General features: G+C 42.6%; 1 protein-coding gene across 2 annotated transcripts in view; it reads right to left on the reverse strand.

Annotated features, from left to right (window-relative positions):
* Positions 1 to 18,119, reverse strand: part of afg2a (AFG2 AAA ATPase homolog A) — a 385,051-nt gene that overhangs the window by 308,210 nt on the left and 58,722 nt on the right. For both annotated transcript variants that reach the window (XM_073042831.1, XM_073042829.1), the window contains exon 10: positions 5,788 to 5,942. In XM_073042831.1, the coding sequence (XP_072898932.1) occupies positions 5,788 to 5,942 (155 nt within the window). The remainder of the gene's footprint in view (positions 1 to 5,787; positions 5,943 to 18,119) is intronic.

The raw sequence follows: 18,119 nt of genomic DNA on the forward strand, positions 1-18,119 counted from the left end.
CAGACCCAAAAAATAACCTACCAAATCATGCCAAATAACACATAAAACCTAAAATAACAGTAACACATAGTAAAAGCAGGAATGATCTGATAAATACACAGCCTATATAATGTAGGAATACTTTTCTATAATTATTGCAGCACTGTCCACCGTAGCGAGAATCTCACGCAAGCGCTTTCAGCAGCACTCATGGCAAAAACACACGGTGCAAGCGCTCCCGGCAGAAACATTTTTTCCAGTAACCTTTAAGCCATGAAGCTACCGAATAACCCATAAAAATACACAGCCTATATAAAGTAGAAATAATGTACGCCCAGTGTAGTTTCACTTAAGGGAATCGGGAAGACAGTCAGCATACTGATGATGGTGTGTTAGGCTGAGTCGTCGGAGGTTGAGGTGGTGGGAGGTAGAGGAGACTGGGGTGTCATCTCATCATCGTCTGTTTCCATCAGGGCAGGCAGGTCACCTTCTTCTATGTCTGCCTGCCTTGATGTCGGAGGTCGAGTTTCGTCGTCTGCTGTGGCTGATGTGGAAGGCTTGAAAAATGACAGTATGCTTGACTGCTTAGCCTCGGGCATTTTTCTATCATACAGCTCTTTGTAAGCACTCAAGCCATCCTGCAAACCTGCCCTAAACCTACGTACCCTTTCAAAATTAAAGTCATACTTTTCTGCAATCATTGCAGCGTTATCAATCGCAGTGAAAATCTCATGCAATTGCTTCACGTTCATTTCCTGGACGACTTCACTTTCGGGCCGTTCGCTACTGTGTTCAGTTTCAATTGTTATCCTTTCCTCTTCATCAGCTCTTCATCTCTCAGTTCTTGGTCCTGGGATGCCAAAACCTCTTCAACATCATCTTCGTCAACTTCCACAAACCCTTAGCCAAACTCGCTATATTCTTACTTTGTTCATCACGATCGAAACGCTTTATTATGTCTAGTTTTACGCTAAGTGTAACACCCTTATGAGCTCTTTTAGGCTTTTCCGATACCTTAGTACTCATCTTGCTAATGGATGCACAAAATAAATCGACATAAAGCACAGATGCTCACAGGCACGTGTTTAAGCAAAACCGACTAGAATGAAGTTCCGGGGGAGGAGCTAGTCTGCTCGGCACGCGCTGCCTTTCTCGCGCGCTGCCTTTTTCACACGCTGCCTTTTTTCACACGCTGCCTTTTTTCACGCGCTGCCTTTTCCCGCGCGCTGCCTTTTTCCGCGCGCTGCCTTTTTCCGCGCGCTGCCTTTTTTCACGCGCTGCCTTTTTTCACGCGCTGCCTTTTTTTGTAACAGTGAAAAAACCTGTTAGCGAAAACAGGTAACTAATGCAGGTCTTTCGTAACAGCGAGTTGATGTAAAGTGAATGTTCGAAAAACGGGGGACACCTGTATTTATCAAGTACAGTTCAGTATTTAACACCATCATTCCCTCAGTACTAATGACCAAGTTTCTAAAACCAGACCCCTGTACCTCCCTCAGCACTAGTTCCTCGACTCCTTTATTAGAAGACGTCATACAAGTTTGTAATAATTTCTTGCTGACTATTAACACAGATACACCTCAAGAATGTATGCATAGCTCACTGCTCTCTCCACACTCATCAATGTGTGGTTAAGCACTGTTCAAAACTCAAAAGCATTCTATAAATTGAATGGTGACACCACTGTCATTGGTAAACACAGGACATATTAAGTCACTTGATCTGCACCGCATCCACAATTCACTCATTCTATCACAAGCACACAATTGCAGCCACCTGTACCATCGGCTGGAGGCAGTGCAGGGACTCACCAAAACTCTTCAGATAGCACCTTCCAAACCTAAAATCTCTTCCAGTTGAAAGGACAAGGGCAGGAAAGGCAAGGGACATCTTCACCTAGGTGACGCTGATGAACCATAGCAACGTGTTGCAGACAGCTCACTAAACTCCTACATAAGCTTCTTCTGAACTACTCTCACTGCAATCTGGGGCCTGTAGTTTCCCTTCAAGTAACATACTTTTGAACTGTCTTAATGAACTAGTGATTTCTAAAGGACTCAGTGGAGTTAACTCTCAAGCGTACAGGTGTGGCACCTTTAAACAGACAAAGGAACATTGCCATGACCAAAAGAGGAGGAGGAGGGGAGGACTCCAAGCTAGACTGAAAAGCTGCAGAATGAAACTTCCTCAACCCAGCATCCTGTTAGCAAATTTACAGTCGCTAGAGAAAAAGATTCAGGACCTAAGGGCAAGAACACTGTACCAGAGGGAAATTGCTGTGCTCTGTGTTTCACAGAGACATGGCTCATTCCGGACACGCTGGATACGATTGTAAGACCGGAGAGCTTCTCGATACACCTATCTATCTATCTACACCGGATGGACCGGATTGCTGATTCAGAGAAGGCAAAAGGAGGTCTGTTTTTCATGATAAACTCTTTGTGGTGCTCAACACAGTGGTCTTGTTGCACTTTTGTTCCCCTGACCTGGAACTTGACCAAGTGCCGACTGTTCTACTTAACAAGAGAACTGTCCTCCATCATCCTGACCGCAGTTTACATACTGCCAAAGGATGATGTTAAACAGGTGCTTGAGGTATTGAATGCCAAGATCAGCAAAGAAGAAACAGCCTACCTCGACGCCTTTCAAATCATTTTCAGGGTCGTTTGAAGATATCGCTGCCCAATTATCATCAACGTAACACCTTCAGTACCCGAGGTCCCAACACACTCAACCACTTTTACACTACAATTAGGAATGGCTACTGTTCAACACCTAGACTGTAATTTGGGAAATCTGATCACTTAGCTGACTTTCGCATACCTGTATACAGGCAGAGGCTAAGGAGCAAGGTTCCAGAGACAAAGACAACAAATAGATGGCCGTGAGAGGGAGAGGAACTGCTATGGAATTGCTTCAATTCAGTAGATTGGGCCACGTTCAAGGACTCATCAGAGGAACTGAACAAATACACCATGGTTGTCACTGGACTTTATAAAAACAGTTGTAGATGAATATGTCCCAGTAAAAAGATGATTCAGAGTCTTCCCTAATCAGAAGTCCTGAATGAAAGAGATCCACAATCTGCTGAAGGTCAGATAGTGGCATTCAGGTCTGGTAACGAAGTTAAATACAGGAGATCCAGATACGAAATCTCGAAGGCCATCTCACGTGTTAAGCAGTATTCCAGACCAAATGAATCACTGAAGGATACTTAACACATGGTAGGACTCAATTGTTGGACACTGATCAAGACCTCCAATCGACCTTCAGCTTCAATCCAGAACTTCCAGCTGTTATGATCCCAGCCCCCTCCTTCCTGAGAATCGCAAGATCGCTATTAATTCGGGTCTTGGACCCAGGAAATGAGAGAGAATCCTCAGAAAGACAACGCAACGGATTTGACCATTGTTTCTTGGAGACACCTTTGTGGATTGCGACCCTATGCTACGTGCCATCTATCAGGGCTACGTGTACACCCTCGGGCAATGTGGGGTGGGGATTGTATCACCCCACCCTGATTGACAGCTACAACTCTGCAAGTCAAGATAAAAGAGGGGCTGCAGGAGGCAGTCCCCTAGCGACGCACCAGAAGGAGACACCATCGCTCATCGCTCCCGTGATAACGGGAAGCTATTCGGAAGCCACGTGTGGTCCGTTCCCCTGGCCTGGGGAACGAGTGACTGATAACACCGAAAAGGACTTCGAACTGACAACGGGGAACCCACGTTCCCGATTCAACGGTTTGCGTCCAAAAAGACTGGCAAGTTTCTCTTCTCACCAAAAATCTCTCTCTCTCTCCAACAAGTGAAACCCAGCTGTCCCCAAACGGCTAAAGCATGCATGAGCTCGAGAGACTTTTATATTTCCATCGGACAATATTTTACCCCTAGACAAAGCGATAGAGCTACTTCTTATTGATGATTATTACTATACCCGCGCTTTAGATTGAGTATTGACGACGTATATTATCTGAATGTTTGTATTAACCTTACTTTTGTGCCCCTTTATAAAATAAAACGTTTAAAAATAGTACCCTCAGACTTCAACGGACCTCTCTATCTTTGCTGGTAAGTGACCCAGTTACGGGGTTCGTAACACAACCAACCTTCGGGCTTCGATCTGGAACCTCGAATCAACCTTCAGGCTTCGATCCAGAACTTCTAATCAACCTTCGGGCTTCGATCCGGAACCTTCAATCAGTCTGTGGGCATCAATCCAGAACTTCTAATCAACCTTCAGGCTTCGATCTGGAACCCCCAATCAACCTTCGGGCTTTGACCTGGAACCTCCAATCAACCTCCTGGCTTTGATCCAGACCTCCAATCAAACTTCGGGCTTCGATCCGGAACCTCCAATCAGTCTTCAGGCATCGATCCAGAATGTCTAATCAACCTTCGGGCTTCGATCCGGAACCCCCAATCAATCTTTGGGCTTTGACCTGGAACCTCCAGTCAACCTCCTGGCTTTGATCCAGACCTCCAATCAAACTTTGGGCTTCGATCTAGAACCCCCAATCAACCTTCGGGCTTTGACTTGTAACCTCCAATCAACCTCCTGGCTTTGATCCAGACCTCCAATCAAACTTCAGGCTTCGATCTAGAACCTCCAATCAACCTTTGGGCTTCCACTGGATTGCTGTTCGACCTTCGGGCTTTGTTCTTCAGTACTAAACCAGAAATGCCCAAATGATGATGAAGAGGACGCTGGATATGGGCACAAACTCCAGTCCTCAAACACTGGACTTGCCAATGATGGAAACTCCAACATTAGGCCTTGAACTTCAGTCAGGCCATGCTGCAGGCCTTCGAACACAGAGCAGCTTAGACTCTGACCTGTCCTCTAATTTCCCCCACATCCCTGTCCCTGAACCCTAACCTGACCCCTAGCTCCCCTCTCTGTCCCCAAAACCTAAAAAACTAAATAAATCTGAGCCACAGCCTCAATAGAGATTGCATTGTGGTGCCATCTTGGATCCCAGTGAAATACATTCTAATAGAGATGGATAAATTTATGGCACTGAAAGCCAATAAATTCCCAGGGCCTATTAATCTAAATCCCTGAGTACTAAAGAGATAGTTGTGGAATTAGCAGGTATATTGGCTATCACTTTTTCTAGAATTCTACAAGCCATTAAAATTGTTTCTACAGATTGGAGAATGGTACAGGAGAAAGAAAATATCCCAGAAATCATGGACGTTAGCAGGAAAAATGTCAGATGTTATTACGTCCTTAGCAAGGGCTATTAGGAATGGGTAAAGCCCACATCCCTTGAATAAGTAAACAAATTATTTGCTCAGTGTGCATCAGCGAGTTCAAAATTCAGCATATCTGCAAGATGATCTACTAGGGCAAATAGCAGGTGCACAAACAAGTAAGTGCCCATTTGATGAACTATTCAAAATATTAATCAAAAAACAAAATACCCCAGGTGATGAAAATTTTTGTTATATTTTAAAATATTAAAGGGCCCAAAATCTTCACTCATTTAAACAAAATTTTTAACATTTTCAAAAATTTCCATTTTCAAAAATAGAAAGGCTGCACCAACAGCTTTAATTTATCATAAACACCCTAAGTAACAAAATAATTTGTGTTCCAATAAAATATTTTCTGGAAATCACACAATAATCTTTCATCCTCCCAACTTTTTCTATAAGCCTTTTTAAAATATACCATCTTCTTATAATTCTGCAGAATCATGTCCCCATATCAAACAGATTTCTTCTGCAAATGATTAAATGTCACACTTCCCAATATGTACCTGAACTTATTCAGACAGTATTTCTTTCATATAAAGTAACTTACTTTTGGAACATCAATAGTTACTTCTCTCATGGCACTAGGCCTGACGTCATTCATCGCTTGCAGGAAGTCATTAAAAGTTATCTTCACTGAACCAGCCAACTTATTGTCTGAAGGGTTGCTACATTCTCCAAGGGCTCGACGTAAAGCATGTAGACCTGTCAGAAATGAAAGATTTTTGTGGGCCATCACTTTTGAATAGGACTTGCTGAACATTACTTTTTTTTTACAAAGTAGTCCTCAGTCAATTCCAGATTATCAGCTACAGTATTTCTTCAAACATGGCAAAAGACATAAAATAACCTGCACCTCGTCTGCTTCGAATTTTCCGTGTAAACTGGGAAACAAATGTAAAGTAACGCAACAACTTAATGCTAATCAGCAATAATTTATTCAAAAAGCAGAAGAGAATTGAGTAGCTTGCCTCAAGTGCATACTTGTAATTAAACAGAAGTTATCAGCTTTAACTACGGTGGCGAGTAAAGAAACAAATACACCAAAGTATTTCCCAGTAGAAGGGAAGAGCATTGTGTTGGATATGTCTTTCTTCAGCAGCTACAGACTGGTGAGTCTCAAGTCAGTGGCAGGGACCTAACCCTAATGCATTCCTGTCAGGATGGTTTGTACCTTGGAGGCAAACCTCCTAGCAGAATCCCCATGTGATAATTGCCACCGAGAAAGACAATGACAGGAAGCTGCAGATTTAACAGATGTCTTGATGAGTTGCAGCTGTACATTTTGTGGATGTAACACATCACAACTGCTACCCTACGCTGAAATAGTGTCCACAGACAGTTTCCCATACAACCATCCCTAAAGGTCAACTCATTTCTGCCTATCTCGACTCTGTTTTATCTCCCCTTGTTCAATCCCTTCCCACCTATGTCCGTGATACTTCCCATGCTTTACATCTCTTCAAAGATTTCAAGTTCCCTGGCCCCCACCGCCTCATTTTCACCATGGACGTCCAGTCCCTATACACCTCTATCCCCCACCAGGAAGGTCTCCAAGCTCTCCGTTTCTTCCTGGATTCCAGACCCAGCCAGTCACCTTCTACCACCACTCTTCTCCGCCTCACGGAATTAGTCCTCACCCTTAACAATTTCTCCTTTGGCTCCTCCCACTTCCTCCAATCTAAAGGTGTAGCCATGGGCACCCGCATGGGTCCTAGCTATGCCTGCCTTTTTGTCGGCCATGTGGAGCAATCTACGTTCCAAGCCTACACCGGTATCTGTCCTCCTCTTTTCTTACGTTATATCGACGACTGCATCGGCGCTGCTTCCTGCACACATGCTGAGCTCGTCAACTTCATTAACTTCGCCTCCAACTTTCACCCCGCCCTCAAATTCACCTGGTCTATTTCCGACACCTCACTCCCCTTTCTAGATCTTTCTGTTTCTATCTCTGGAGTAGCCTATCCACCAACGTCTTCTACAAACCTACTAACTCCCACAGCTACCTAGACTATTCCTCCTCCCACCCTGTCTCCTACAAAAATGCTATCCCTTTCTCTCAATTCCTCCCCCTCCGCCGCATCTGCTCTCAGAATGAAGCCTTTCATTCTAGGACAAAGGAGATGTCTTCCTTTTTTAAAGAAAGGGGCTTCCCTTCGTCCACTATCAACTCTGCCCTCCATTGCATCTCCCGTATTTCACGCACCTCTGCTCTCACCCCATCCCCCCGCCAGCCCACCAGGGATAGAGTCCCCCTGGTCCTCACCTATCACCCTACCAGCCCACAGATCCAACGTATAATCCTCCGTAACTTCCGCCACCTCCTACGTGATCCCACCACCAACCACATCTTCCCCTCCCCCCACTCTCGGCTTTCCACAGGGATCGCTCCCTACACGACTCCCTTGTCCATTCATCCCCCCCCATCCCTCCCCACCGACCTCCCTCCAGGCACTTATCCCTGCAAATGGAAGAAGTGCTACACCTGCTCCCACACTTCTTCCCTCACCACCATCCTAGGCCCCAGACAGTCCTTTCAGGTGAGGCACCACTTCACCTGCAAGTCAACTGGGGTGATATACTGTATCCGGTGCTCCCGATGTGGCCATTTATACATTGGGGAGACCCGCCACAGACTGGGAGACCGTTTCGCCGAACACTGGCACTCAGTCCTCCAGCAGTGGTGGGATCTCCCTGTGGCCACACACTTCAATTCCACAGACCACTCCCACTCTGATATGTCTGTCCATGGCCTCCTCTACCGTCAAGATGAGGCCACACGCAGGTCAATGGAGCAATACCTTATCTCCCGCCTAGGTAGCCTCCTTCCTGCCGGTATGAACATCCAACTCACTGACCTCCGTTGATACCCCTGCCCCCCCCTTACCCCCATCCCTATCTATTATTTTAGTCTGGTTCTCTTTCTCTCTCTTTTTACCCCCCTCACTATAATCTCCCCCCAGCCCTACCTTTCTTTCTCTTTTATTTCCCATAATTCTCCACCTTCCCCCTAGCCCATTTCCCTCCAACCTATCACTTCCCAGCTCTCTGCTTTATCCCTCCCCCCACTTCTTATCCCCCCTCGACCATCCCATGGTACTTCACTCCTGATGAAGGGTTTCGGCCCGAAACGTCATCACTACCTCCTCCCATAGATGCTGTCTGGCCTGCTGAGTTCTGCCAGCATTTTGTGTTTTTATTTACTTCCAGCATCTGCAGATTCACTCGTGTGCCTAAAGGTCAATGTGCCCACCGACAAGCTCTTAACCTTTGCCTCCTCATCCTCCTTCTAACAGGCTATTGATTTACCCAGTCTCTGCCGCCAAGCAGATCCAGAGTAAAAGAGATAACTTGAGAATCTAATTCCAACACCAACCACAGCACTGGCGCTTTCACACACAAATCAATTGTCAACATTCTCTTGAATGAGCTCATTACAAATCAATCAGTAACAAGCCACTGAGAAGGGGGATGGAATTGGCAGTCTGTTATCTTGTGTATCTTATCTTGGAGATCTTACTGTGTAGGGAATTGCTGAATGAGAACATGATGAGTTCCATCCACCCTCCCTGCAGCCCAACTGTTATCCCGTGGTAATACTTAATCTGATTTCATATTAACTCACTAAACACAGCTGGATTGTTTTCCAAAACACGCAGAAATATTCCCATTATTGAAAATGCAACTTTTAATTTTTTTCACAAACATGAGAAAATCTGCAGGTGCAAGCAACACACACAAAATGCTGGAGGAACACAGCAGCCCCCCGCCCCCCCCCCCCCCACTAAGCACCCCCAGAATTTTGTGTGTTGCATTTAATTTTTTTCCCCTCATTTCAGTTTATTCTTTCTACAAGCCAGAATCTGCTGATCAAAACAACAGTAGAAAACATATTCTCGCTTCCTGAAGCTGAGCGTGAGAAGTTAATCGCAGCAGTGGCCAGTTTGCGATTAGTTAATGCAACTTTAATACGTTCAGGACCTTGCCTAACAATTATTGGCCCAGTTATATATGGATTTAACCCAAATAAAACAGTAAAAAAGCTATCACAACATTCATAATGATATTTAAGGAAAATTGTCTGATAACAAAATAAATTAATTGATTTCTTATATATTTGTATTTTTGCTGGTAAACTGATCAAAAAGGATTAGCTAGGTGTATAAACAAATTCAAAGTTCAACCTATATACTATCTGTGTCCTTCTCTTAACAGCAACCAAAAATATTGAAAATGTAAAGTTATTTTGGACTTTCTGGAGCTTGACATCAATGTATCATTTATCTGAGGTATCAGATGTGACAATAAAAATGTTTTCTTACATTTCCTACAACAGATCATATACACTCAAATATCAATAAACATTGAAGTTCCAAATGCTGGCACCAAAAGTTCCATCCAAAAGTGTTTTGTTTATTTGTTAGTGGCAAATTGATTTTCATTTAATGAGTTCATTTTCATTTAATAAATTTAATAATTTTCACAGTGACTAATTGCAAGCTAATCACTTGACAATTAGATACAGAATACAGGCTCCAACGAAGCCCAAGTGCATGAAGAGCACCCCCTACTGCATCATATATTTGCACTTACCTCATTAGAAAACTAATTTCATAAGATTTCCCAACCAATGCCAGGTTAGGAATTGTGTGTTTTCGGCACAAAAAATGAAAAATCTGAGCTGCCTTCCTATCGATCTGATTCAATTTTGAGCAATGGTTATAAGGATGACACAACAATATAACATGTTTTCTTTTATCTGTGCAGTACAATAACATTTATTTCTAGTTACAGTATTTATATTGATTGATATTTATTACTTATTTATTATTATTTCTTTTTTTCTTTATTTTTCTATTTGCACAGTTTATTGTTTTTTGCACACTGGATGGTGCAGTCTTTCATTATTTCTATTATGGTCATTAGATTTACTGAGAACGCCTGTGAGAAAAAGAATCTCAGGGTTGAATATGGTGACATATATGTAATTTACTTTAAACTTTGAACTTAGAACTCTGCTGCCCTGGGAAAAAGGTGGTGTGCCTCTCATAATTTTATACACTTCTATCAAGTCACCTCTCATCCTCTGTTGCTCCAAAGAGAAAAGCTTTAGTTTGCTCAGTCTACCCACATAAGACATGTTCTCTAATCCAGGCAGCATCCTGGTAAATCTTCTCTGCACCATCTCTAAAGCTTATACATCCTTCCTTTAATGAGGGAACTGGAACTGAACACACTACTTCAAGTGTCGTCTAACCAGAGTTTTATGGTGCTGCAACATTACATTGTGGTGCTTGAACTTAATTTCCTGACAAATGACGGCCAACACACTATACGTCTTCTTAACTACCCTATGAACTTCCCAGGCAACTCTGTAGGATCTAAGGACTTGGACCCCAAAATTTCTCTATTGCTCCACACTGCTAAATTCCTAACATTAATCTTGTACTCTGATGATAAGTTTGATCTTCCAAAGTGTATCACTTCACACTTCTTTGGTCTTTATTTCAGATCTGCTCAGGCCCCGCCCTTTTTATCTGTTTGCCTGACACGTTGATAACTGTACTGTTGTTGTTTTCTGTTCAATCATAAAACTCAGAAGTTGCATCATATTTGATGTGGTCAAAGGCCATCTTTGACTCTTGGCTTCCTTTATTACATCCATTTCAGAGGATCAGTTCACAACCAATACCTATTACACTCAGACTCCCCCGTCCTTTTTCCTGTAAGGACACCATTCCATTCTCCAAGCTCCTTTGATAGTTACGATACGCATCCTGAATTTATGATATTCATAACCCTAAATTCGCTAACCATAGCCAGGCCAGCTCCACCCACTACCCTCAATATTCAAAGACGAGTTTCTACCTGATGCCATCAAATATACCCTCTCCTTCTACACTCTTTTAGGATTCCAAAGCATTGCTCCCTAAGTGACATCCAACAGACTCTTTCCTTCTCATGCCACATTCCTACGCAGCACCCGCTCTTTACGGTAAAAAAGAAGAAAATGCTGAAAATCTCAACAGGTCAGGAAACACATGGAAAGAGAAACAGTTAATACATCATGTCGGAGGCTCTTCATAAACACTGAAGTATAGAACACTACAGCAGAGTAACCCAGGTCAGCAGCATTTATGGAGAGGAATGAACAGTCAACATTTTGGGGCAAGACCCTTCATCACGAATGGAAAGGAAGGAGGGAAGAAGCCAGGACAAGAAGGTGGGGTGAAGGGAAGGAGAACAAGCTAGAATGTGATGTGTGAAGCTAGGTGACAGGGAAGGTAGGTGGGTGGAGGAGAGGTGAGAAGCTGTGAGGTGCTAGGTTGAAAAGGCAATGGTCTGAAGAAGGAATCTGATAGGAGGAGAGAGTAGACCATGGAAGAAAGGGAAAGAGAAGGAGCACCAGAGGGAGGTAATAGGCAGGTAGGGGAAGGGGTAAGGGAGCCAGTATGGAAAACAGAAAAGGAGAGAAGTGGGAGATGGAAGAAAATGCCAGAAGATGGACAAATCAACACTCATACCACCTAGTTGGAGGCTACCCGACCTGAGAGTGGACTCATCATGTCAGTAGAGAAGGCCATTAACTGACAGTATAGGCTCTTTGGCCCAAGATGTTGTGCCAATCTTTTAACCTACTCTAAGATAAATCTAACCCTTCCCACCTACATAGCTCTCCATTTTTCTATCATCTATCCACCTACTATGAATTCCTTAAATATCCCTAATATATCTGCCTCCACCATCACCCCTGATAGGGCATTCCACACACTCATCACTCTCTGTGTAAAAAACTTACTTCTGACACCCTAGCCTATACAGTCGGCCCTCCTTATACGCGGATTCTGCATGCGCGGATTCAACCAACCGTGAATCAGAAAAACCTGGAAGTTCTCTCTCCAGCACTCGTTGTTCGAGCATGTACAGACTATTTTTTCTTGTCTTTATTCCCTAAACAATACAGTATAACAACTATTTACATAGTATTTACATTGTATTGGGTATTATAAGTAATCTAGAGATGATTTAAAAGTACAGGCAGTCCCCGGGTTATGAACGAGTTCCGTTCCTGAGTCTGTCTTTAAGTCAGGACAGGTACATCCGGTATTATGTAGCCTCAGTTAGTAAAACGTTTGCCTTAGTATATAGTATATATTTTATCTTTCTATGCATATAAAACACTTAAGAAACATATGCATTTCAATAATTAAACCACTGCATTGCTTAGTAATAATTGTAGCTTTCATCGGGGCAGGTCCTTTCACATGCTCCATTAAAATTGTTTCGATCGTTGACCGACTGTAGCCTAACGCTTTTCCAATGACCGATGGTGTTTTACCTCTTTCCGATCACTTTATTACTTCCACTTTATTTTCAATCGTGATCGTGATTATTTTCGTGAACAGAAACCCTGCGGATTCAGAGCTGCGCCAGGTCCTAAAGTCCACTGCACCGATAAGTGCCAAATAAGGTCCGATGTTCCGCTGTGTCCTAAAGACCACCGCATTGAGACAGGTTAAATAAGAGATGAGCATCCGCGTTTTTTGGTATCCGCGGGGGGTCCTGGAGCCAATCCCCCGCGGATAAGGAGAGCTGACTGTACTTTCCTTCAGTTACCTTAAGATTATGCCCCCTTGCATTAGACATTTCCGCCTTGGAAAAAAGTCTTTGGTTATCCACTCAATCTATGCATTTTATCATCTTGTACACCTCTATCATAGCCTCTCTTCCTCTTTTGTTCCAAAGAGAAAAGCCCTAGCTCTCTCAACCTATCATCATAACACATGCTCTCTAAATCAGGCAGCATCCTGGTAAATTCCTCTGCATCCTTCCAATAAAGAGGTGACTAGAACTGAACACAATATTCCAGCTGTGGTCTAACCATGGTTTTATAGAGCTGCTACATTATCTCGCAGCTCTTGAACTTAATCCCCTAACTAATGAAGGCTCAACATACCATCACCTTCTTACCCACTCTAACAATCTGAGCAGCAACTCTGAGGGATCTATGAACACATACCTCAAAATCCCTCTGTTCCTCCACACTGCTACAAATCATGCCGCAAACCCTGTATTCTGCCTGCAAATACAACCTTCCAAAGTGAATCACTTCACACTTCTGGGCTGAACTTCATCTGCCACCTGTCAACCCAGCTATGCACCCTGTCAATGTCCCATTCTAAACTACAACAATCTTCGGCACCATTCACGTCACCAACCTTTGTGTCATCTGAAAACTTAATAACCCACCCTTCCACTCATCCAAGTTATTTATAAAATCACAAAGAGCAGGGGATGTAGAACAGATCCCTGCCAAATAAGAACTGGGAGAGACGTAAAAAATTAACTGTTTCCATTTCAACACCTGATCTGATGAGTGTTTCCATCATCTTCTATATTTATTTCAGATTTCATTATCTTCAGGGCTTTTGTTTTATTTTTCCACTGACCTTTTATCTTCTCGATTCCGACAATCCAGGGGTCTAAGCACTCCTTCCAGGTAATGCATTTTCAAATTTAGTTTCCTGCTTAAGGTGTCTATCACACTATCTCCTCGATATTCCAAAACCAAATGTAATTTAAGTACAGCTCTGATCAGTCTGTAACCTGCCACTTTAATTCTCCATCCCACTCTAAACTCCATCTTTGGCTTCTTACACTTGTCCAATGAAGCCCCACAACATCCCACTTTCCAACTCAAGATATTACTACCCTCAAGACTTAACAGTGAACTTGTCTGAGTGCCAGCCATTTGCAATGATAGGGCATAAAACCATAATGCATCTGTTTTCCTCCCTTCACAGATGCTGCCTGACTGTTTGAGTATTGCCAGCATTCTCCTTTATTTCATATTTCCAGCCACTGCAGTGTTTTGCATCTAAAAATTAAAGCATTTCTCTTCTGAAAATATTTTCCTTACAATGAATGAGTACCAGTCACTGCAGACAGCACAAAGAAAATGACAGAAGGTGAAGTGGGGAGGGTGATGACAATTACAGTGAATATCAGATTAAATTTGCGATGGATACTCGCTGTTCTGCCCACCTTTCGTTACTGAATTGAAAAAGACACATATCTTCAAAGACAAGTGGTGAGCAGAAGCCTGCAGATTTATTGTATTTTGAATAATTCTCAGCACATGCAAACTGCCAGATAGACCATTATTTGTTAACAATCCCAAGAATCCCGAAGATAGCAAACTCCTTGAAATGTTTTAGGCTATGCAGTGAAAATATTCTTATATGTTAGATAGATAGATAGATAGATAGATAGATACTTTATTCATCCCCATGGGGAAATTCAACTTTTTTCCAATGTCCCATACACTTGTTGTAGCAAAACTAATTACATTCAATACTTAACTCAGTAAAAAATATGATATGCATCTAAATCACTATCTCATAAAGCATTATAATAGCTTTAAAAAAAAGTTCTTAAGTCCTGGCGGTAGAATTGTAAAGCCACTTTATGGCCCACTAAGTAGGGAATATGAGGCCAAGTCATAGTAGTGTGGGACCCAACGTATACTTCCTGTTCACATAAAAAGTACGCTGTTCTGGGTGCAGGTAGCCAGCTTGGGTGTTGCTTCAACGCACACTATAGAAAGTCGTCAGAGTAAAGCAATGTTGGAGTGAATGAACGTTTAAAGTCTTCTTAAAAAGTTATTCAAGATCAAGGATAACTTGCTTTCCTTCCAGATTGTGAGCCAGAAATCAGGCAGATGGTTTGTTTGGGAGGTGGTACACACCTTTCATCATTTATATTGGGTTTCTGTGTGCTCCTAACAAACAGACAACATTGTCGGTGCCATTCCAAATGTCTCCAGTGCGACAATGATGTGGGCTGACCAATGCAGCCAAATGAAAGCAAGTAGAGCTTCCTATTGCGAGGCATATTGGTCTAAGAAAATACACACCTATATACCTAAAGGATATACAATTCTGCAGATTGACATTCATTTTCCAGAGCATGTAGGTGACTACTGTAGTTAGTTCAAGCCTCAGAAGCACAGTAGGTGGTAGAAATCACTGGTGTTTGATAAAACATGAGACTTGTGTCAGGTTTCAAGTCCTTACCTTCAAACACCCTTGTCCTCAGTCACAGAGAAGTACAGAACATAAACAGGCCCTTTGGCCCATCTAGGCCATGCCAGAGCCATTTAGATTGCCTATCCCATTGACCTGAACCGGGACCATAATCCTCCATACCCCTAATATCCAGTACCTATCCAAACTTCTCTTAAATGTTGAAATCAAACTCGCATGCACCAAATGTGCTGGCAGCTCATTTCACACTCTCATGACCCTCTGAGTGAAGAAGTTACCCTTCATGTTCCCCTTAAACTTCTCAATTTCACCCTTAAGCCATGACCTTTGGTTGTAGATCCACCCAACCTCAGTGAAAAAAGTCTGCTTGCATTTATTCTATCTATACACCTCATAATTTTGTATATCTCTATCAAATCTCCTCTCAGTCTTCTAAATTCTAAAGAATACAATCCTAATCTATTGATTCTTTCCTTATAACTCAGGTCCTCCAGATTCGGCAACATCCTTATGAATTGTCTCTGTACTCTTTCAACCTTGTTTACATCTTTCCTGTAGGTCGGTGATCAAAACTATACACAATACTCCAAATTAGGCCTCACCAGCATTTTATACAACTTCAACATTACATCCCATCTCCTGTACTCAGTTCACTGATGTACGAAGGCCAATGTGCCAGAAGTCTTCATTACCACCCTATCTACCTGTGACATCACTTTCAACTAACTATGGACCTGTATTCTCAGATCACTTTGTTCCACCACACGCCTCAGTGCCCTACCATTCACTGTGTAAGACCTGCTCTGGTTGGTCCTATCGAAGTGCAAACCCTTGCGCTTATCCACATTAAATTCCATCTGCCATTTTTCAGCCCATTTTTCAAGCTGATGCAGATCTCTCTGCAAGCCATGATAGCTTTCCTCACTGTCCTCACCCCCAATCTCAGTGTCATCCACTAACTTACTGATCCAATTAACCACATTATCATCAGATCGGTGATATAGATGACAAACCACAAAGAACTTAGCACCGATCCTTGTGGAACAGCACAAGTCACAGGCCTCCACAGAGGCAAACCTCTCCAGCTTCTCCCACAAAACCAATGCCTAATTCAATTTAGTACCTCATCCTGAAGCAGAGCGACTGAAACTTCTTGACCAGCCTCCCATGTAGGACAATTAAGCTGATTCTGAATTTCATCGTCAGTGCCTACCTAAACTAACAGAAGCCTCTCAAAAACAGGTAAGTGGCTACATTTACTAGAGTCTTGTCATGAATCATTATTGTCAAACAACCACCTGTGAAATTTTGTAGAAGTTTTTAAGCACAAAGAGATTGGGCCTTACAGTGAACACACACAAGATAAAATTTAAGAAAACTAAAAGACAGAGGGTGGGGGGCTGCAATTGACAATGGAAAGAACAGATGCTACTTGAGACCATATAATCTTGACTCCTGCCTTGTAAGCAAAAGAGAAGGTTTTGGGAGTAAAGAGGGGAGCCCTGGAATAATTACCTCTGATCAGCTTTAGTAGCCACATTTTTAGGTGGCTTTTATCATCTACGTTATCTGTCAATGAAGACACCTAGAGAAGTTAGGATAGGCTATATCTTATTAATGATCATAACTGTAAGCTGAAATGGAGACTGCTTCGTCTAAATGCTACTAGTTATATATTACTCTAAGCTTAACATATCATCCAAATCATTAAATGGGTTTGGACTGCTTCAGTCAGAGAAATTCCAAATGAATCAGTCATTTGTGATCAGTCCCACTTGAATCTTATGAAGCTGTAAAGATGACTGGACCTAAGGAACTGCCCCAAGGTGCTTCCCTTAGACAACTAATTGGCCTCCAAAAATTAATCACCTCTTTTTTGTGTCAAGTACAATCTAAGCCACTGGAGAGTCTTCCTTTATTTTAACAGGGCCCCTCGGCTCCACACAAGACAAATATTGCTTTAATGTAACGGACTGGCCTTCTCATCTCATCTCTTAAACCAAGTTCTTTTGTCTAGACTGCATTGGGGTGTTCAGTACCATGGTTTAGGCAGTTCTGCTATTAAGCAAAGTGCTTTCTATTGGTAAGGTTGGCATTCACCCACATGTGCACTTTGATTAACTGAAAGCAAAAGGCATTAAAAAAAAGCAAAAATGCTTTAAGTTTTCTGATCTGCAAGACTTACTATAAAATGGAAGATCTGAAACAGATAAATAGAAATCAGCCAGACTTTCATTTCTGGTCAACAATAGGGTGTGACCATTAGGAGAAGATAAAACCTGGGCCTCTGTATTTCCCTCTGCAAATGGATCCTTGACTTCCTCACCAGTAGAGCAAAGTCTGTGCAGATCAGAAATAACACCTTCTCCTCGCTGACAATCTGCACCTCAAGGATATGTGTTGGTCGACTGGTCTATTCTCTCTACACCCAAACTGTGTGGCTAGGCACAGCTCAAATGGCATTTATAAATTTGCCAATGACACAACTATTATTGGAAGAATTTCAGATGGTGATGAGGAGGTGCACAGGAGTGAGCTAGATCAGCTGGTTGAGTGGTGTCGCAACAACAACCTTGCACTCAATGTCAGTAAGACCAGTAATAGTGGGCTTCAGGGAGGGGAATTTGAGGGAAATGCACATCAATCCTCATCAAGAGATCAGCAGTGGAAAGGGTGAGCAGTTTCAAGTTTCTGGGTGTCAGCGTCTCTAAAGATCTATCCTAGGCCCAAAGTATTGATACAATTACAAAGAAGACATGACAGCAGCTATATTTCATTAGGAATTTAAGGAGATGGTGTGTCACCAAAGACACTGACAAATTTCTACGGATGTACA

This window comes from Hemitrygon akajei, chromosome 4, assembly GCF_048418815.1.
Source record: "Hemitrygon akajei chromosome 4, sHemAka1.3, whole genome shotgun sequence".
In the NCBI taxonomy this organism is placed as follows: Eukaryota; Metazoa; Chordata; class Chondrichthyes; order Myliobatiformes; family Dasyatidae; genus Hemitrygon; species Hemitrygon akajei.